The following is a 22,638-nucleotide window of genomic DNA, read 5'->3' as shown; positions in this document are numbered from 1 at the left end:
CTGAACACCTGTGCAACAAACTCGTCGGTTTTTTTTCTTGCAGTTTTTGTTTGATTGCAATTTTTTAGAAAAATAAACATACCGTTTGTTTATTCCTCCTCTCATGGCATGTCACAGCGATAAATAAAAGATGGCACCGCGACCAAGTTTGCCCGTCATTATTATTCAAAAATTTCATGCAATGCCGAACTTTAAATCTAGTTCTATTCTAGTTTAAATTTTATTCTAGAGGTTTTTAGTCACGCCTCTGTACGACGGAGAAGGAAGGTAAAATATCGTTCTTCAATATCATTTCTGGGCCTCCTAGAAAAGTACAGTTATATCCACCGACGTCGCAGCGGCCGCCATTGTGTTACACGTGGCGCAGGGCGAAAAGCCGAGCGCATGCCTAATTAAGTTGACGCCACGTGTTTAGCCTGTCGAATTTAAACTAGGCACTGGACCACAAAATGGGGCCCGTGGCGTCATATGAATACCTTCTATATAACAGTATGGGTGAAACAGATTTTGATCCATGTTCGAGTTCATAACATCGGTATGATTATGATCGCAGTTTTTTCATTTTGCCTTACTCTAAGGCGCTTGTACTAGCATATATTTAAATGGGAATTTCCGCTAATGGAATAGGAAAATGAAAGTATGCCCATGTTTCTGGCTGTTTGCGTGTGCATGCATATTTAATATATTTTTTTATATGCATTAATTTTTACGCCAGACATATATTTCAATATATTAGTCAAATGTGAGTATGCTCGCGTTTCTGGCTGTGTGCGTGTGCATGTCTATTTAATACAATTCTTTTCCTTGCATCAGCTTTTGCGCCAGACATGAATGTCGTGAAGAAATTTCAATATTTCAGCGGACCATTACTACCGGTCACTGGAAAAGAAATGTTGAACAATCAACGAGGAGCTTCAAATCCATAATCTGTCCCGAGAAATTCATTCATATGTCCCAGTCGTAAATGCAGGGTCATTACTTACAGCTGCGGTACACGTCCTAGCCCTTCTACAGAGCCCGACGAAGGGCCATTTATTCTTACCACCAGCCTGCGATTGGTCAACTGAGACTCAGTACATTTCAAGGCAGAGCGGTTCGTTCCTGCTTTATATTGATGACCTACACTGACAACAGGGTTGCCAGGTCAACACAGACGATGTCGCCACGTACGTTATTATGTATCCATGTCGATTGAAATCTTTTCTCAATTCTCGATCAGTGGCGCTACAGCCGAGACGCCACGGTTGAGTTCATACAAACGGTAATGCGTACTTTAGTTGACCTTCCTGAAACACGCAGAACATTTAACTGTAATGTGTCCGATAAACTTCCAGAAGGCGGACGTAAGGGGCACTCAGCGGTAGTTATTTATTCTCCTTCGGTTTGCGGGCTTAACTGCATTCATCACAAAGACACCGCGGAAGCCAAGCGGCCGAGAACGAGATGTTTATCTAATGACAGGACAGTCTCAGCGTGCTGTCTAATGTATTTAATGGTGCACTGTTCTTTCGATATACATATAGCCCGCAGTCGCTAAGAGTTTTCATGTCCGACATCCTAGGACAAAAATTTTGAATATTGGACAATTGTAAGGTACTGTTATGGAAACATTGAAGTTAATGGTCGATACTTCCGATGTTTAAAAAATCCTTGTTTTTTAAGTGTTTCCAGCGATTGGATCGAGCAGTTAAGACTGCCATAGAAAATCAATGGGGAACGCTTTCAGAGATAGCAAAAATGCTAATAGCAAAGAACTGTAAGCCTGCGGACGGGAGATCAGCGGTTATATGGATTGTAATAGCGAAATCTTACAATACATGAAAAAATTACGTTCTTAAACTGTTCACCGTTCAAAAACACTTTTGGCCAAAATTATTGGGTACGATTTTGTCTGGTACAGTACATGACAGCCACTGTTCAAAGCTGGTGGTCGTCGGTTTCACTGTGTCCAGATCTTAATGTGAATGCATACTGGAGAAACTTATTACAATGCTGCTCAACACTTGTGTTATCCGCCAGAATTCTTTCCCTGCTGAATTTTCTTCGTCTTCAACGCAGAAGTCACACCGGAACGTTTGTGGGGAAGCTTTAACGGAACCACTTGGTGGTTCTTTCACCAATTTTTTTCTAGATATCCCGCCTAGGTTTCCCACATTCATATCATGCGCGCGATATTCCTCCGAGCTCTTTCTATTTCGGCTCTGTTCCTATGCTGCCCGATTTGGGTCGCCCTTGTCTTGCGACCGGCAGTACTGTACATTCGTCTATAGGCCTCAACGACAAACTTGATGATTTTGTGGCGTTGTTGCTTTGATGCCCAAATCAGATAAGAACCATCTCTTCAGGGAACGCTAGAAGTTAGAGCAAGGGTTCTTTTGTGGCAGAGAGAGTTCTGGGGACAAAATGTGCCGTATCAGGGGAACAGAGTAAAATTGTGAGAAAAGTTACTGCTTCAAAGATGGTCCTCTTCCTCTCTAATGGCTCCGGTAAAAGCAAAGGAGATGATGAACGGCTTGTCCAACGAGCCATGACAGGCACAAGAAAAGTGATGGCCGAGCTGTTAGAAAGTGAATGACCTCGTTTCCTTTTTCTAAGAATTGGGCGCCACTGAGGCAACAAATGGCTTGTACTGGGTGTCGCTAATGTTGCGGAATGTGGTGGAAAGGAGACGTTTTTTTTTTTCAATTTTCTTTCTATGCTTGTTTCGGTGTAGTAATGGAAATGAAAAGTCTAAAGGAAGGCCGCCTAATCTATGACGACGACAGAAGCGTTTTGTTGGGAAGACAGCAATTTTCGCCGTACTAGAAAACCGCGCAGCCAGAAACACTGCGGAAAATTCTCTCTTTTGCTATAATGACAGAGGCTGCATTATGACGAATGGCTTCACGTAGTTCGGGAAAAGAACTCAGCTGTTATTACAGAAACGCCAGCCATTGTGTTCTCACCCACACCCCACGTATTTCCTTTTCGTTTGAAAAAAGCGTAGAAGCTTTCTTCAAAAGGCCACAATTTTGTGTTGTTTTTTTTCTAGTCCGACGCTGGGCTCCAGCACAGCTAAAGAAGGATGAATTATGCTTCCTTTCTCCGCATTAAAATCCGCGGAAAGAGATTGAACAGCGCTCTAATTAAGTTCGTGAGAGAAGGCATTGTTCTCCCTCGAGGAAGGACTGATTATAGATAATTCAGCTCAGTGCACCCATGCGATATTCATCGAGGAAGCGCCAAGCCTATTCCTTGCAGGCATTTTGCAGCGCGCTTGGGTATCCTTTGTCTTCTCGCAAACAGCCTTCTCTGCAGTAGGAGACCTCGCAAACTTTACTAAGCGACAATGTCCTCTGACACCACGGACGCTGTAACTGTGATTATAGACCTCGCCCTGTTTCCAAGCAACGTGGCGTATAGGGGCTATGACCGGTGGGCAGAATCTGCTATTTGGGCCTCGGCCCCTGAATCGCACGCGTCGCGGCGTTTCCTCACCGCCTTTCTTCTCCCAAGAGCTGCATCGGCACGTGTGACGCCTACTTCACCACGCGGCCAGCAGCCGAGTGTTTTGCCCACCAGGCCAGCCACACCTGGGTTGGGGACGTGGACCCGGAGAAGCATATTGAACCGCTTCTGATCTCTATGGACGCTCAATACCTCCCCACCCTTAAATATGACGACGCAGTCATGAAAACAATTCCGTTATCATTCTATAAGGTCCATGTGCGGTTCTCTGGTGACTTCATTTCTATATATGTTTTAAACCAATCAACTCAAGAATTAATTACTTATACATATATGGTATCTCGCATTCACTCGGTTATAACATGCACATTTTTTTTTAGTGCGCTAGCACTTATGGCGGCTACTTCCCGCATTTACCCGTTGTCGAAACGCAGGCACAAATAAGGTTTGCTCCATAGTCAAGGGTCTGACGGAATCCCGCCTTGTCGGGGTGGTACATAATACTAGTGAGTAGCACCGACCAAAAATTAAGATGGAATGACGTTTCGGCTCCCACACGGGAGCCTTGTTCACAATGAATATGAACAAGGCTCCCGTATGGGAGCCGAAACGTCATGCCATCTGAATTTTTGGTCGGTGCGACTCACTGGTATAAAAGTTTGCTCCAATGCAATCCAATGTCTGAAGACGGTTTTGTGGCAGGCTGTTCACCTGCCCCACGGGTGGTGGGCAGCCTGTCCACTGTTTCAGGCGGCAGCTAATTTAATCGTAAGAAGCTAGTCAGGAAGAGCAACCTGGGTCGCATCCTAACCCAAGCAACCCAAGTACCACAGATGGCAGCACCAGCCATAAAAGAGCAGTGGGACATGATAACTTGACCGCTGCACCGCTGCGCCAAGAATGGCAGAAAGACTCCCAGGGATCTATCAATGGAGAGAATGAGCAATTCCGCATAAATGAACATTAACCCATTATCGCTTTCCGAACAACTGCCATCCCGGAACACTGGATTTGAACACCTGAACAGAAGGGAAAAGCGGACTGCCAGTGCACCTAATTCGTATTCTACCTAAGTACTCAAATCGACCATCATTTTATTTTACTAAATCTAAGCTTAAAGTGACGTGAATGTTACGACCGGATATGGAACAGAAATCACAGTTTTATGACATGGTGGGCAAGCCTTTGTGCTTGTTTTGCTAATGGCGTTCGATTCACTACTTCGTGTTGCTAGCAGTCTTCTCTCGCCGTAATTCATCGCCAGCATTTCGGACGTATAGGTTGCAGTTCAAAAGCGGAAATAACTGCGGCGTCTGCGAAAACTCGTCGCTACGACGGCTCGGAAGAGGCTTGCTGCGATTCGTAGAGGGCAAGAAGAAAAATAATGGCCTGAGAGCTAATACTCATAGGAAGGCAAAAATGAACGTCTCTTCACGCTTCTGAACAGTTGGGTCCTCTTTCCGGTTCCACGACCATAAAAATGGGCTGCGCGTTACAATTGGGGTCATTAGAAATTGATACTAACGGCATTAGAAATCATGTGCAACAAGTATGTACTCCTGAAATGTGAGAAATTGTGTTCAATCGGTAAATGTCCCTAATGAAAGTTTCCATATGACGAGTTCCATAATTACATACGTTTCTACAAGAAATTTTATTGAGTCAGTATGGAGAATATGGAGTCTGTGTGGACTATATATAGAAACAAGTATGGAAATTCCCGGCCTCCATATGACGTCATGTACATTGCACGGAAATCGTATAGAAGCTATGTGGACTTTTTATCGACTCCGTAAAGACGGGAATAGATTTTCATATATTTTTCTATATATTATGGATTCCATATTCCCATAATTCCATACAAGTGGCTCATGTGGATCGTTTCGGTAGGGGTGTGCTAATGTTTACGTCATTATTTTTTGCGCCCAGTTTCTGTAACTGCTCAAGGGTCAACTGTATTCGTAAATTACTGAAATGAATTTTTTTAATGTGATAAATACGAACCACAGGACGGTGGTTGTGTTCAGTCTGGCGGCCAGACAGGAGCAGCTGTGCGATGCCGCGTTGTCGCTTACCCCACAGGGCGTCCGCCGGCCAGCCTTTCGTGGTGGCGCGAGGGTCGACGCCTGGAAGACGTGCTCGTGCCAGGCGGCGACGGCACCAGCGACGTCGCCAGCCAACTGGCCGTGGGACCTCTTGGTCGCCGAGACCTCCACGCTCAGCTCGTCTGCCGTGCCTCCAACAACAACATCTCCGAGCCACTCAGCGCGCAGGTCCTCGTCGACCTCATACGTACGTTGTACTTGTATACATACTCGCACGCCTGGCCAAACAACCATGGGCACTGAATCTACCGATGCATTCACATGCATATGCTAAGGATGTGCCGTGAACGACTGAATGATTCATTGTGAGAGTACACGTGCGGTAAACACGGTATTTCTACGGCGCCCTTCTCACTAGAAGAATTCGCCGAAGGCGTTAAGTTGCAAAGCGATGTATAGTGCACACTGTGTTAGCCTAGTGTCGCTCAAAGCGGGTGAGCAAGTTGATTCTGAAGCAAGGAAATGCGAAACGCAAACATGGACCAACTTACCCGAAAACGCGCACTCTTGAAGGGAGTTTGTATTTTCCGTGAAAGGGCTCCAACTACGCTTCAGAGAAAACACCCATTGCTTGCTTTGGCGCAAGTCCTCTGCTTAGATTCTCTTGGCGCAAGTCCTCTGCTTAGATTAAAGAAAGTGTTACAGCTCTTGCAATGCGCAATGAGCGCGCCAGACAAAGCGGGAAGAACATTCAGCGGGAGCCCTATTTTCCCAAGCGCGAGACAACGGAGCGTGAGCTGCGCTCGATCTAAGCTACGGATAGATTCCCACCGGTGACGTACTGAGTCAACGCATAACTCGCATAAAGATAACTCAGATGGTTATAATTGCTTTCGGAGGAACTTCTGCATTCAGTCTGTCCGTGCGACGTGTGTGGTGTTGCAGAAGCTGTGTGCCTTGTTTGCTGTTGGCATTACAGCGCACAAACACCACATACAGATACTCCTGCCACCTGGTGCTCAGGATGTCAGGCATGAAGGGGAAATTATGTAATGTAATTAGCCATTTTCGTTCACCGCCGCTTCGCGGAGGAAGGCAGGAGACCGGGCATACGATGGGTCGTCAGCGAAGCCTTAAAGAAAAAAAAATGTACATAAGGGGCTACAGGACCTGGCACGTTGGCGTATACATATTGAATATAGAGCTTCGCTGCTCCGAGGGCCGAAGTCGCATACCGATTCATTTTTTATCATTGCTAACATCTAAGCAGGCTTACGACCATCTAATGACATATTCAGCAGGAACCATTTATAAATGAGCGCTAACTGGCGCATTTCGTCATACAGTCTCTGAGACAAAAAACATTGAGGATTACTTGCTTGCGAATTAATATAACAGCTGGGCTAACGTGTTCTGAGACTCTGTTTATCCCATTTCGTTTCTTCTGTATGTGTGCGTTGGATATAACCCATGGAGAGCACGCTTTACAAGACTGATATCACTTTTTTGTCTTGGAATCCTTCAAAGTTCCTTCAAAGGAGGGCGAACACGCTTTGCCAAAAGCATCCCGTGCGCTGATGTCTTTGCACATCAGCAGTCGGTTTTACTTGGAACGTGCGCTGACGAGTACATCCTTGCGCTCATTCTTGAATGTGCAAAGTCAAGCAAGTCGCGGCGTTATTTGCAATCGCTGCCCCGCTGAGCTTCCAGCTTCAATTGAGTTTCTTTCGACTGGTTTGTCTTCGAACGTGGCTACGACTCCTCAAACCCGTAACTTTGAAATCACCCCGGCGATTGTCAAGGTGATTGCCATTGTCATTGCTCGAGGTAATTGTTAAGAACTTAAAAAATGTAGAATGACGAATATATTAGGGGTAGCGTGAATCATTAGCGCTACTTGTTCCTCCATGTGGTTCGCAATTGTTGCAGTAGCCTCGCACAAGTGTGTGACGATCCAAAATACCGCATATGAATTGAAGATCAAGCTACCCCTAGCCTTTCTGACTATCGCTTCCCCCTTTCTTTCCCTCTCCCTGTCCTTTTATTCCCGCTAGCCGCAGCTCAGGTGCTTCAGGCTTCGATGGCAGATGCCAGGGCTAGCAACATCTTTTCCTTGCATTGTTATTTTATTAATAAATAGCCACTAACAACAATTGAAGATCAACCATGTGTTTGTTAACCTTAGGGAAAAGATGCCCTTACGGCATAAAAATTCATTACAATGCTCAAAATGAAAAAAAAACGGCCCAAAATAGTGCATTGCTTGGACGATATTCTTGCCGTCACCGTTTCGCAGTGGGCCCGACCAGCGTGTCCATCGTGGGCGCGACGCACGCGCTGGAGGCCGGCCGTCCGGGCCAACTGCGCTGCGTCTCGTCCGGCTCGCGGCCGCCCGCGCAGCTGACGTGGTGGAAGGGGAGCCAGCGGCTGCCCGCCGCGCCCACCACCACTACGGTGGACTCGTCCGGCGGAGGCTCGGCCACGTCGGCCAGCACGCTGATGATCACCCCGTCGGTGGAAGACGACGGACGCCAGATCACGTGCCGCGCGTTCAACGAGCGCCTGCCGCACGCCACCGTCGAGGACGTCACCACCATCCGGGTCCTCTGTGAGTGGCACGACACGGCTCGTTGCTTTCTGTACGCTTTGAGTTTGTTGGGATGGCGAATCTAACCAAACTACGTAACACCAGACAGATAATGAGCGCACGGGACAGTACAGGGACTGCCGAATAAAGTTCCACAGCAGTACCGACCAACAGACAACTTGCTACATAGTGCGGTTAGGAGAATTGATGCAGCATGTTCATCGCAGAAAGGAGTCATAAGGTAAACAGGAGTAAGTAAAGGACACACACAGACCTCACCGTACTAACTGACTGCATATTTCTTGCTTTTGCTTAATAAGCTGCTGAAGACAAGTCGCAAACGCAGAAATAAGTGGTAATGGTAATTTTCGCTACCTATAGGGAACGTCTCGGTTTATCCGATATAGCGGCGCTGCACAGGACTCTCTCTGGACGCAGCCTAGATGGAATCGTGCTTCATTCAAAGCTTCACGGTGAACCCGCGCTTTTTACGTTTCTCGACAGCGTAAGAAGACCAAGAGAGACACAACGGACAAATCGCTGGCTGGCGCGTGAAAACTGCTGGCGTGAATGTGGAGAGGTGAACGCGCACTTTGGAGAGAATTTATAATCATTAGCGCCGATGTTGGGGACTCGTGCAACGGGTGAATAACTGAACTAGAAGCGCAATCTTTTTGCATTTAGCACGACAGGTCAGCAAACCCGGGACCTTTTAAGGGGCTTTCGCTGAACGCGAATGAGAAACATTCTCGTCATTGCATGAGTTGCCCCTGCTTTGCGTTTTCGCGTGCCCGTAAATTTGAATGGCCAAATGCTACTTTAGATAGGAATTTAGATTTTTAATCAGGTGTAGAACAATCTTCTTCGTCCGATTCTGATCGGTGCTTACCATGGAGCCATCTGAGTGCATGTTTCCAGTCCCAGCGAAGACATACAGAAATAATGATGTCAAGGAAGATTTATTACGACTTATACGACTTATACGACTTATTACTTCATTGTGGATAAGAAATCTCCATACAACAACTACGCCGTAATAAGACCTACCGTTACAAGGACATTCATGAACACAGTTCATCCCGTTTCCGCTGGTTGTGTGCGCTCAGCGATAGTTGTTTACAAATACCCCCTCGTATTTGCATAAGTCCATGCGAATCAACTCTTGAATATAGAGGCCCGGTGCCTGATAAGAACTGCGCTGCCGTAGTCCTGTAAGAGCTTCACTACATAGCGTGCAAGCTTCCTGTTCCCATGCTCTTTCTGATTGACGGCTCCAGAACGCTCGCGTTGTGACACTTACTCGCTCCTCTATCTTCTAAGCGTGCAGTCCTCTACGTAAAAGAACTCCTGAGGTTTATTTTTAGAGCAAAACTCTGACAACAACGTCTGAGAGTGCTGGAAAACACATTCATTCTGTGGAGTGAACGGCGACGTTCCGCGCGCCTATCCTTGTTAGACTAGTTAGCGGCGCCACCGCAGCGGGGCGTCGATTTCGCGAAAAACCAGGAAGGCGGCGATATATAAACTTTTTTTCCTTTAAATTGTCAGGGTAAAGTAGGAGAAGTACTTTTTCTGTTAATAAATTTAACGCATGCTGACAAGACTAGCACATCACTTGTTTATCTCCAGAGGCACTGAAATTTCTCTGCTTATTGTTGTTCATCAGCTCTGCTCTTGTACGAGAGCTGGGAAAAAGAGACATATTCACGAGAACCCTGTTCTTGCGTGACTGTACTGCTTTTCTTCGTGTAGATGGCTTGTCTTTAGTAACTTATTTTCCGGAAACAAAAGATAAACAGCAGCTTCTTACTGCACTGGTGCACTCGCGCGAGCGAGCGCGCTATTGTGTATGTGCGCACGTGCGTGTGTGTATGTGTGTGTGTGTTTGTGTGTGCCTGCGTGTGTGTGTGTGTGTGTGCGTGTGTGCGCGCGCGCGGGGTTTTTTTAATTGTTTCTATCCTATTAAAGTTTTCGCAACTGAGTGTGACGAACGCCTAGTAAGTGTACTATGCATGCTCCATTGTGAGTGCGAACTGTGCCCGGTTGTTAAATTAAACGTCATTTGTTAGCCAGGCTTCTGTCTACAGCAGTTTTCGTAGAATGTAGACGCTAAATGCATACATAAAACTAGGAAAGAATATCGATCCCATTCAAAGTAGAGATAAATGCAACTTCATACTGGGCCGTTTGGCCATTAATCATTGCTTTAAACCGTGCCGCATCCGTGCCATACCGTTGAGATATCACGTACGTTGCACTCAATGGTTGAGAAAGGCGCAAAATCGAATAAACGAGAATCATTATAGTGCGCAGCGCGGCCCTTTAAGAACAATAAAACAATCCTTATTTTTTGCTCTCAGTTCACGGAGCAACAAACCGTCTTGCTCGTATATAATACAACTCTACATTGCCTATCGATACCTGTACAGAGGCCGTTATCGACCCTCGCCGGCGCTGCCTAGCAGTTAACTAGTTATATACAAAGCTATGCGCCCTGTCACATTAACCATATGCTTACCACATCTACCCCAGAAATGTGGTAGGTGTACAGCGACGTGTCAAAGCGTTAGGATCATTTGAGACCTTTATTGTTATATAACTAGGGCAAATAGCACTTTTCTTACCATCATGCACAAGCCTACCTAGGGCTTAGTTAGAGCGGTAACCATGGAGACCCGAGCATGTAGTTGATAATTCAGCGTTGCAGAACAATTACTGCTGTTTTGGGTTCTAGCTGCATGCGCGCCTATTGTAATGATGTGGTCAGCATGCTCCGTTTTCGCTCCACAGAGGCGGCATAATACTGTAGGTGAGAGGCGACAGCGGTAAGCTGTGTGGGTCGCACCATTACGCACTTGGAAGCGTGTTCTTTCGCCGGTTGTCGCGTTGCTGTATTTGGCAGAACGGCACCATTTGCGGAAGCACATTAATAAATCACTCGATCAATGGAAGACGTGCTGACGACGATTGCACCCTTTGTCTAATTTATTGCGAATGCCAGCAGATGTATTTCACCTGCTAGGCAATTTGTTTTCAGTTATGTTGCTAGTGATGACGATTTTGCAGCGACCGGTATAAAGACTGTGACCAGTGCGGAGATATCTGTGCTCACTCCTGTGTAAAAATTTAACAGCGCGCTATTTGGACCCCAGTCAGTTCTTTCACTATAGTTGCTCGACACAGTCGCATATTTTTATCTCTTCGAGAGTTGATGAAAGATTAAAATTTCAGTAATAAAATTTTCATAAAGGACGGAAAGCAGGCGTCCAAAGGAATCATTGAGAAAAGAGCGTTATGTTTTGATGGAGAATATAATAATAGCTTTAGCAACGGAAAGCTTTCGACGGCACAATGCGGAGCTTATCCTGTCTGGGGCATCTATTTTTTTCTCGGCTCGAACACCAGGTCTGAAGGGCTCAATGTTTTCTTCCGTCGCAGGAAAATTATGCGTTTCATATTTCCGTTACACAAAAGGGTCTCAAGCTAAGTTCTCAAACAATGGCAGTAGCAAATCGATTATGGAAATTTTTTGATACTATTCGTGCAGCCCGGTGGTGCTGGAAGATAGCCGGAAAGCTTGAGTTTTGAATTTGTGGAGCTTTGAAAAGAGCCATTCTGGCACTTTGATGAAATAACTTCTTGTTTATCGCTTAGGAAGTCGCAAAAAAACTCGCAGCAGAACACTGATAACGGCCCTGGCTCTGAAAATTTGGGCACGCTCTTTCAGCGGGTATTAGGGAAGCACTGCCAGGTGCGGGAGTACCATTTAAAGCACTCTCCAGTTGCGGGGAAATTCAGAATTTCACCTTCTCTTCTAATTGTGCTCAAATAAGTTGCAGCTCCTAAAAATGTGGTTCGAAAGTTATTAATTAACAAAAATAAACCGAAAACTAAACAACAATAAGTAATAACTTAACTAATTCATCGACTCAATTAACTTACTGATTAAGTTGCGAAGTAATTGACTAATTCTACTGATTCAGGCTTGTGTTTTCTAGTACATTTTCAATCTTATGCCCTGTACTTTATTTCCTTCGTGCAAGTGTATTTTATAATTAAGTTGCCTCCTATGCTTTGTTATGATTATGGCTGGCTTCTGCGCAAAATTTCTAAAACTGTTGCTGTTTGCCGCTGAATGTCATTGTCCAGGACTACAGGCCCTTGTCAGGTGTTTGCAACACCTTTAGCCTGTACGTCCTCGGTTTTTGTATTTCACGAACAGAAGTAAACAAGTTCATCATCATCATCATCATCATCATCATCATCATTATTATTATTATTATTATTATTATTATTATTATTATTATTATTATTATTATTATTATTATTATTATTATTATTATTATTATTATTATTATTATTATTATTATTTACTTCGTCGCAATGATTAATTACCCATTACACTAATCATCTTGGTACTTAGTTGTTATTTCATTCTAATTACACAATTATTTAATGAAGTATTGTATTCATGGCCCCTATAATGGATGATATGGATGAATGACAGTTCGTGCGGACATGTTCTGATGACCCTCTCTGCCTGCATGCTCTGACTACAGGTCATGTACACGTGCGTCATAAGACTAGAAATGCTTTCGCATTAATATTATGTGCCTGAGCATATCCAGCTGTCGTGAGTTTTTTTCATTCCGATTACGTAATTGGGTTGAAATCAAGGAATACTGCTCCTTGCCCTATGCGATTGCAATTTGTCAGCAATACTGCCGCAAGTTCACATCCGTAACCTGTACAATTAATTTTTCTTCCATTTTCATGCCTCGAGCTAAAATTACGTTAGAAACCTCGTAGACCTACATATGCGCATTCTTTTGCACGCTTATAGCGTGCTGACATAGATACCGAGTGCAGCATTAGGCAATGATTTCTCGGCGTTGGTATCACAGATTTCACGGCGCATTAAAAGTTTATGACCTGTCCAAAGATCGTTTTTCGGTGTACCTACTGCGCAGTTAGTTGGATTTGGTATTTGCCCTTCGTTCATGTACATCTTCAAGCTATTGCGCCTTGTTAGCTAGAATCAAGGGGTCGTAAAAATTTTCGTGTGTTGCTGTAGCAGTTTTCGTTTTACTTGCAAGACTCATGGCGATGGAACTTTCGCGATGCCTTAAGTGCGTCAGATTTATGACCAAATTCGCTGGGAGGAAAACTTGCGCCACACCACCGTCAGCGTACTCGTGCTTATCCGTCACGCGTGAAGACAAGAAGAAATGGTGAACTCCTCTGACCGTTTGCGTTTCCAAATACAGGGTGTCAAAACAAGGAAATAATACGCGTTCGTTACGCTACCTGTGAACTTTTTTGAGAGACAGAGAATTAACTATTCCTCCACCTCCCCGCACCTCTAGAAATTTACGCTTCTTGAAATTGACATTGCCTTGAAAGTCGAGTCACCCTTAAATAAAATTCATTCATTCATTCATTCATTCATTCGTTCATTCATCTGTTCATTCATTCAATTCATTAATTCATTCATTCATTCAATTCAATCAGCGATTCAGTCAGTCGGTCAGACAGTCAAATCAATCAATCGATCAATCATTCAATCAATCGATGAAATCGTGGTGCAGATAAGCCTCAGTTGGTGGTGCGGCTGGGGAACATGTTGCGCCAGAGCAGTATCCTGGAGAACCACGACGTGTACCTGGAGTGCAGCGTGGCAGCCAACCCGCCCGTGAGCGAAATCAGCTGGCTGTTCGAGGGCAAGGACCTGCAGACCAACACGTCCGCCGGGATCATCATCAGCAACAGGTCGCTCGTGCTCCAGAAGGTGAGAATATCCCGAACAGGGAGAAGGAGCCCGCGCGAGGTCGGCAGCACAACGCCAGAGGGGCTGGTGTTGTTGCTGTCCATGGAAAAGTTTCCCGGAAACCGAGTTAAACTTTAAGTTTCCTGAGTAGCGGCGTCGCAACATTGAAAAAGAGATGACGATGAATGACAGCGGAAGGTACGCTGAGACACTTCTTTACCGAAATATAGATTTTTTACGTTATTACTCTCCAAAGTTCATCACTGCATGGCACTAGTCTTCAGCGCATCAAATTTTACGCGCGTGCTACGCTGCATGGAAACATCTCCTTAATGATATGTCTCCTGTCAGCTTAAATGCTGCATCGTCAGAACAGTAGACAGGGAGTGTTAAAGTGCGCAAAATGTTCCGAACGAACGAAGCTGTCAGGACGGCAGAGGACGGTCGCTTCGAAATGGAATGTCCAGGTTTTGCTTCTTTGGTTAAGCGCGTCTTTGTCAAACTCTGTCCGTGCTGCCAAAGAGTGACTTGTCCCACCTGTCCTGGCCAACTCAGGGAACCAAAGGCTTGAAATAAGCTGTCGAATAGGCGCAAACAAGATTGTGAAAGTCGAGGGGCTAGACATTTATCCGGACGACATAAAAAAAGAAAGTAGACGTATGCGTAAACGTTTTTGATTGCCAACTTTAAGGGAACAGGAACAGTTTTGGCCTCCAGCGCTTGCTGTAAAACTGTACCCAGTTGTCAGTTAGCGAGCTGTAGTCATTTGTAAACTGTCGGTAGAGCTGCAAAAAGAAAAAAAAATGAACTGTCAATTATGTCAGTGAGCTTACTCGCCTGTGCCCGTTCACGCTGCTCTCAGAATTTCATGCGCTCTGAAGTTTAAACATGGCGTTTGCTTCTATAAGGTGCACGGAAGTACTGTGCGGCTTTGGTGCCATTAGGAACGTGGAAAAAAGTGAACCAGTTAAAGAACGAATATTTTATAAGATCGGAGTTATCTCTAAGATGGGAGTTATGACTAAGCAATTAAGTTACTGTATTACAATGTAGCCGCACTTGTAACAAAATGTATTGAGAGCACAGGCTATAGGAGTGCGCACTTTTCTCTGTTCGATTCAATTTCTTTCCTCGACTTAAAACGCAGAATAATAAAGCGGTATGTGTGCAGCCCCGACACCGTTTTTGAGGCGTGTCCTAAGAGAAACCATTGTTCCTGTCGTGAGGCAAACCGCCCATGCCTCACCCGCTGAGTTTGTTTCCAGATAACTTCGGCTTTCGTCAGTTAGGGAAGACTGTGTGACTGCTAAGACTTATCTTAAGCGTCATGTTTCATCTATTTTTTCCTGTTCAGTGAAATGTTTCTGCAATGAAATATACCGCGTCTTTCAGGAAAAGATTTAAGTAATTCTCAAAAATAGTTTTTTTTTTCTGTGGTAAAAATATGGCTTTTTCAGCATAGTATTACCAGTGTGTTGGCGGACACCGTTGAATCGATTTAGTAGTAAGCTGGGTAACTAATTTTCATTATTAACTTTATAACTATTAGAGTTAGGCGTTTAGTTGAAATTAGTGATTTGTAGCCGGTCGTTAGTAATAGCCATTTTAGTTTTTACAATTTAGAAAATGCGATTACCTTGGCGCTGTGGCTCGACAAAATTTGGCTTTTTTGACAAGTTGCATGCACTGGAAAGGATGCTTTGCCTGCATGTTTTTCAAAAGCGCATGTATTTTGACACGATGCAACCAGATTTTGTAGACCAATAGCGGCGAGGATAATCGCGTTTTTGAAATGTGAGAAACTGATATGTCCATTACTATCGACCGGCTACACACCTCCAATTTGCAACTATTCGCCTAACTGTAATATTTAAAAGGTTACTTTTTATAAATTAGTTAACCAGCTTACTACTTCAGCCAATTCACCGATTTTCTGGTGTCCACCAACACTAGTATTACTCTGCCGCAAAGGCCATATTCTCACCCCAAAAGCGTGTTTCCGAAAATTTTGTCTTCCCTAAAGCACCTCGTATATGAAAGTTCTGTATAACAAGCAGTATAAGAATTTGCACTCCTAGATTTATCGAGAAATTTGTTTTTGATGAGAAAGCGTCTCCTTTAAAACGGTTTTCCAATGCACATTTCAGAACCCAAGTTATGCAGCTGTCCAAAGAGACTTCGCCACGTAGCTAAAACTTGCTATTCTCGCATAAGCGTTTCCCCATGGTACCGTTGAATGGATGTAGGATACATGAGTAGGTTACATTCTTGAAGAATAATAGCGGACATCTGAGCAACGATACATGGAGTTATGCGTTGACCGCCTTACGTCACAAAATTGTAGTGGTGTTTGTTTTACTCTAAGTTGTGACGAACCATTGTTAAGATAGATATACTTCCTGTAGGCACGCGGTGGCTAGACGCTTTTATCGAAAATGTAAAATAGTAAAAAGAACAGAGAAACACCATTAATTTAGAAACAAAAAAGAACGAGGACTAACCGCACAAGAGAGAAGTCACAGCACAAGGTCTCGGACAACTGAGTTAGGCAGAGAAAACTGTAATTACTATTGAGCCAATATTTAAAATCTTCGAAAAGCGAATCGGATACCCTCTGAAGTGATTCTTACAATACTACACAATTCGTACAATATTTACAAATTTCGGGTAGCTTTCTTATTCCTGACATGGCCTCCTTTGCGTCAATTTAGAACACGCAAGAAAAACGTGTGTTCAACTCAAAGGCGTTGAGTAATAACGGAAAGAGTGGTCAAGTTTTGATAAATTGATCATGCTCACTAATCTCGAGTGCAATAAAGCCACTAGTTTTTTAAAAAATTTTTCTAGATGCTCAGTAGCGCTGAAAATAAAAGCGAAACTCCAGCATGCACGTCTACATTAAACAATTCTTTCAACAACAACTTTTAAAAATGCTGCACACATACGTAGAAAAACTAGAGCGCTATTCTTTCCTAACTTTGTCAGGACTTATCCGCGAAAGCAGAATCATTCTACTGTCATTCGTTATTAAATTCCGAAGGGATGAATGATAGCAATCGCTGAAAAAATGAAAGCTGAGAAAATGAACCCTGAAGTTTATTTCCTGTTTCCACGTTTATTGACTCGATTGCTTTGGAGTTTGGTCGGGGAAACGCGACATTGCGATCAACAGAAGCTCTGATGAATCATCTTCAAGGTGATACCAAGATGGCGCTGCACTTCCCTCGGAAAGCTGCGGAATCCGTGTTGCGCCGGAACCAAGAGAAGCTCGACAGACGCACAATTTTCGGCTGCCGCACATAAACTAAACGTTTTTTTTTTCTAAATGTCTACCGTATATTTAGGCGTAATTTTATTACTGTTTGCTAGGAGACATATGAAGACCCGAGGATCCTGAAAAAAATTGTAAAATTTAAATTTATGACCAAAGTGGCCATTTTATTTGCTGCGTCCCACTCTTAAGACTGCACCCTGCGCATCGGTGGGCTGCTACCCCGAGACCAACGTGACACGCAGTGCCTGCCAATACCAGGAATCCGGGAGAAGCGCTTCTAGTTCCCCTGGCTGCCACCACGTGGCGCATGGCTTCGAATATTCAAAAATAGCGAGTTCACATTGTCCGTGACGTAAGACACACAATGACCGAGGGGCTAAAGAACAGAATGTGATAGACCGCTATCTGGGCGCTGTCCCAAATTCTTGATGATGGCTGTTTGGCACGTTTTCATGCACACACGTACCAGTAATATAGAAGCTTCAGACTTGTCTACGTGAACTACCGAGTGTTCCAGTAGCTCGGTCTCTATTTCTGAAAAACCTTCACGCCAAGAAGGAGACAGGGAGAGAGATTGAAGGCAATAGACGGTTGGCTACGTTACACGAAGAAAGGAGGTACAAGGGAGGTCATATTCGAGGAAGCCACACCCCTTAGAAAGAGGCATTGCTAAGAAACTCCAGAAAGCAGACTGACCGGTGAAAAGAATCTCATGTGTTTGCAAGAACTGCTCGACTGAATTCCTTTTCGCTCATGTTCTTGTTCTCCCGCACGCAGAAGTTCTTAAGGACGTCAAAACATCGTGTTTACGAAAAAGAGAATCTCTGTATCGACATCTCCAAGTGTGGCAATATAACCGCTTAATCAACACACTTGTTTTCTGGGCTGTGCCGCGCAATCGGAACGGAACGCTGCTGCCACAGTCCAGTGGCGATAGGGCTGCTCCCAACAGGGCAAAAAACAACCGAACGGATTCCGTTCCTGAAGATAGGCTTGTGCGCTCTTTTATTCAAGAAAGTGGGGGGTGGCGGTGTCCGATCCCGTGGTGCAGGTTGGTCGCGGCGCCCGGGGCCACTACCACTGCGCGGCGGCCAACAGCCTGGGCCAGTCGCGCAGCGATCCGCTCTTCCTGCGCGTCCAGTTCGCCCCGGTGTGCCACGAGACCCAGAAGTTGATCTACGGCGCGGCCAGGCACGAGCCCCTTCAGGTGAGCACCTCACTGCGGCCTTCGCACTGCTCCCATTCACTCTGGGACTTCTGTTAGTTTCTTTGTGCGCTGTTCAACAGCGACCTCGGGGTGTTATCACCAGCTTGCCACTCTAGGACACAAGAGGCGGTGACGTAGGGACGTAAGGCTTACAAAATTGATCGAACATGAAAGTCAGTAGATTGTGCATTTAAAGTAAACTGGCGAATCGATTGATAATACTGCTAAGTATGAAAGAGGGGTTAGGGAAATATAAAGAAAAATTAATACCGAGCATGGCTGCACCTGTCACCCCGCCCCCTCCCCCCCCCCCCCCCCCCCCACACACACACACAGACAGTTTCGTTTCAAAGGCGACGCTCCTAATATCCATCCATCTATTCATACATCCAGCCTACAGCATTCTGTTGTCCACCAGCAGTGGTGAACTTCGCGTTAAATTGCCCCAACCCTGGGGCGATTTTTTTTTGCAGGAACGCGCGATTTTCTTTAGTTATACTGCGGTATTTAAAGCTGCTGTCTCAGGCCTCTATGCTGCGCCTAATTTTTAAGCACCAAAGAAAAAATAATTACTGTCGAAGTGAAGTGTTTAACAGCACAGCGTTAAGGCTACACCGCCTGAAACGAGTACGAAGCTATAGATAGATAGATAAAGAGGAGGAGGAAAAGGCAGCGATGTTAACCAGAAAGGGGTTCCGGTTGGCTACCCTGCGCTGGGGAAGAGGAACTAAGGGACTAAAAGGAGGAAGAGAAGCTATCAGTCCTTGAAAAACCTCCGTGGTTATACAAGAGTCACACATTTTCTCCGTCTTGAAACCATTTCCTTGCACGTACTAAGTTTTTGGTGTTGGGGCGCACATGAGCGGCACGCATGCGGTGATAGAGCAGCGCATGGAGTATCTTGTGAAATGCGCTGTTGCGCTGTACTTGCGCACAGTGATGCTTGGTGAACCTGTAGACATCGCTCGTCTATACCTTTGGCATTTTGCCACGACGCTTGTCCTATTAGATAGATGTCTGGTGTTAGTGCTTGTTATAACTGTAAGCCCATGAAAAGAAGAGTAAACGCGGTGCCTGATGTGTGGACGTGCAGATCTACGACTATAAGCCTACATGTGTAAAAAGAAAAAAAGAAACTATACCTTAATGAGGGCCCTCGCCCCGTTACCTTCTCACTTTGTTATTTCCCCGGTAAGTCACGTTAAGAGGCAGCCTGTTTGTTTTTCAGGGGAAACTACCGACGATTCCTTCACATGACACTGAAGTCAATGAGAGGAAAGAAGTTGATTAGGTTCTCCGCAAAATTCTTTCAGCATGTGAATTTCGGAAAACGGTTGCCACTACAATGGGGAAGCTGTTGCGCATAGTTGTTGAAGGCATAGATGGTAGAGGCGATTAGACAGATTATTACAAATTAAGTATGCTCATGTTGCATGTAAATTGCTGTTGAAAAGTTAGAAATTGCAGTAAAATTGGCTGAGTATTATGCATGATTTGTGTGTTTTCAGGAGTGCTTTTGTTACTTCTCTTTCGCGGTCATTGTATAAATACTAGAACGTATTTATCTGGGAAATTAAGATTTATTAAGCAAGTAACCATTTTTTTTTCTTGAATGCACAGTTGCTTAGAAGTACACGATTGCACGTCTCGCAGCTGTAAAATACTAGCATTTCATACCACTTTTCTGGAGGGGTATAACTTGTATATATACAATATTATGTATATCGTAACAAGCCTCCGATTTACATGCCAATGTCTTCTTATAGCTGGAAAAGTAGAGATTTTATTATAATTTAATCGCAAGCGCAGAAAGGAGTTTCCACAGCTCTTGTCATGTTGCACATCGTCCGAAACCGTCGTTTGCGACTACTTCACTTCTTAACTTTCAAGCTAATACAAACACGCTCCACTTCCCATGTCTTAACTATGTTTTTATTTAAATTCGCTTATTCTTGTTATCCCTGAATATTATATATAATACAGATGACAAGAAAAAACACTAACAACATCAGTCAAAGCCAAGCAGCAGGGATATACAAAGCGGCTACATGCGGTTTTTCAAACCAGTTGGCGTTAGTGATGGAGTCAGTTCCAGTCGTTGCATTTTTCGGTATAAAAGTTTCGAAACGCAGCCTCATTCATGAACTCATGGGTTGAAATATTACCATATGGTTTCAAAGCGTTTAAAATAGCTTAAAATGGATTGATAAACGTTAATTCGACCGGTAGCACAGATTGATAGCGATGCAATTCTGAATATATTTACTATTAGAGAAAAAAAAAGAATGCGCATTGTGCTCTTGTCTAGGCTAACATCGGATAGTGTTTTTATAAAGACGTGCGCAACTGTATGTACATGTGAGGAAACTAAATAGTGTGCCTCAACACGGAAGGGTTGTGTATTCGTTCGTGCGTGCGTGCGTGCAAACGTGCGTATATTTGTTTGGGTGAGAGAGCGAGAGGAGAAATTTGGGAGAAGAAAACTAGATGCCGCGCGAACCGTAACTGGTTCAGTCTACTGTTGAAATCTTGGCTATTTTTTACAATGCAGGCCACCCCTAGAAGCAGATATGATAGGATAATTTGCAGAAAGAAATTCACGTGTGGGGAGCCCCGGGGCATTTTGCCTATAACTGTCGCCCCGAGCACGCCTTTCATACGTTCATATTTCTTTGGGCAAGCGCACTCCTTCCGTTCAATAGTGGTTCTCGAGCTGTTTCGAAGCTTTTTAAATCATCTGTATTCAACTGCACTTACTTTGCGCAACTCATAATGTCGTAACACAGAACCCCTATTGCCGCTTCTCAGGTGACGTGTGATGTTGACGCCGACCCTCCGGAGGTCACCTTCCACTGGCACCTCAACCACTCGTTGGAGACCGCGATACCACACAGCATGCAGGTACGATTTCACGAAGTGACCTTTTCACTTGTTTGACCCCGCGGTAAGGAAGCGATTAAGGACTTCAGTGCCGAGGGCAGAATGAAGTATGAAAGGTTTAGGGTGCAGAAGCGCCTGCACTATAGCATGTTGGGAAAAGCTAGTCATGTTACATCGCCCTAAAATGACTTCCATCAGAGTTGCTTAATTTTTACGCCGTCAGAACCGGCACAGCATACACCCTCTTTTCGCGCACTATGGTCATAATCTTGCTGTTAGCCCATTTATTTTTACAGCAAATGGCCCAAAAGTATTCCCCCCCCCCCAAAAAAAAAAAAAGTTGGATAACTCGTGGTTTAAATGCAGTACCATAATTCAGAAATGGTTCCTTACTGTTCTTCGGCGGTAGGTGTTTTTTAACGCGCACTGACATCGTATCCACACGGACATTCCTTGGCCGGCTTTGGGAGAAGCAGAATGTCAACTCTTTAAGAACTGTGTTCGGCTTATAAGACATAGCGGTGTCCTTCAGTCGAACTGGCTCCAAGTTGCAAGTGAAGGCCTAGTTCGGGCAATCCGCTTTCCTTCTTGGAATACCAGACCTTACTGCCTAGCTAGGCAAGAAAAGCTGCGCCATTAGAAAGTTACAACATAGCGTTATCCGCGATCAAGGCGGCTAGCTAGCCACCCTACCGCGATCCGCTACCGTGGTCCGCTTCCGCGGAGCATCACTTCGTAAGCGCTGATTGGTCCCGAGGCAGCAGGCGCGCACGCAGCCTACGGGTACGTGGCGCCATCTGGCGCCTCTATGTCGTTCTGAGTACGCACAGTGGCGCCTCGCAAAAGTGGATAACGGGTAGCGGATCGCGGTCCACACTATTCTAAAACTTTCAATGAATGTCCACACCTCAAAAGTAGCAGAGAGTACACTTCCAGGTGCATTTTGCGAGCGTTAAAAGAGCATTGCCGAAGTGTACAATAAGACACAAAAGTCGGCAGGACGCGTAAGTGACAGCCGAAGTGGCTAGCTCTGCTATTCAATTATCGATCCAGATCACACTTACGGAAGTGACAGTCGGACTTGAGTCACTGACGGCGCTAAGTGGAGGCACGGAGTGGCGCCCGCCGCCCTAAATATTTCACGGGCGCTCCGTTCAGATCCTGACAAGGAGGACGTTTCATGAAAGTGCAGCCGCCATTGAACACATGCTGCAATGAGAAGCTCTCACCACTCAATTTTTTATTTATTTTATTTTTATGAACATCAGTGCCACATAGGCAGAATGTCTACCCAACATTTCATGCCCCTCCCCCTCTCCTGCCTCTGCGACCCTCCCCACCACGAATGCCCTAGCGCCGTCCCTGTCTAGAGTGCTTTAATGTTATGTAGTGTGGCAAGGATGTCGTTGTCAGGCGTTGCATTTATGCGCC

At 44.9% G+C, this 22,638-nt stretch overlaps 1 protein-coding gene across 2 annotated transcripts in view; it reads left to right on the top strand.

Moving 5' to 3' along the window:
* The window catches only part of LOC144093896 (nephrin-like), a 195,787-nt gene that overhangs the window by 150,597 nt on the left and 22,552 nt on the right, over nt 1–22,638 (top strand). For both annotated transcript variants that reach the window (XM_077627644.1, XM_077627643.1), the window contains exons 4-8: nt 5,530–5,739; nt 7,789–8,100; nt 13,668–13,867; nt 18,172–18,327; nt 21,136–21,228. In XM_077627644.1, the coding sequence (XP_077483770.1) occupies nt 5,530–5,739; nt 7,789–8,100; nt 13,668–13,867; nt 18,172–18,327; nt 21,136–21,228 (971 nt within the window). The remainder of the gene's footprint in view (nt 1–5,529; nt 5,740–7,788; nt 8,101–13,667; nt 13,868–18,171; nt 18,328–21,135; nt 21,229–22,638) is intronic.

This window comes from Amblyomma americanum, chromosome 6, assembly GCF_052857255.1.
Source record: "Amblyomma americanum isolate KBUSLIRL-KWMA chromosome 6, ASM5285725v1, whole genome shotgun sequence".
Classification (NCBI taxonomy): domain Eukaryota; kingdom Metazoa; phylum Arthropoda; class Arachnida; order Ixodida; family Ixodidae; genus Amblyomma; species Amblyomma americanum.
Note: the sequence above shows the minus strand (reverse complement) of the source record. Positions and strands in the feature narration are given on the sequence as shown.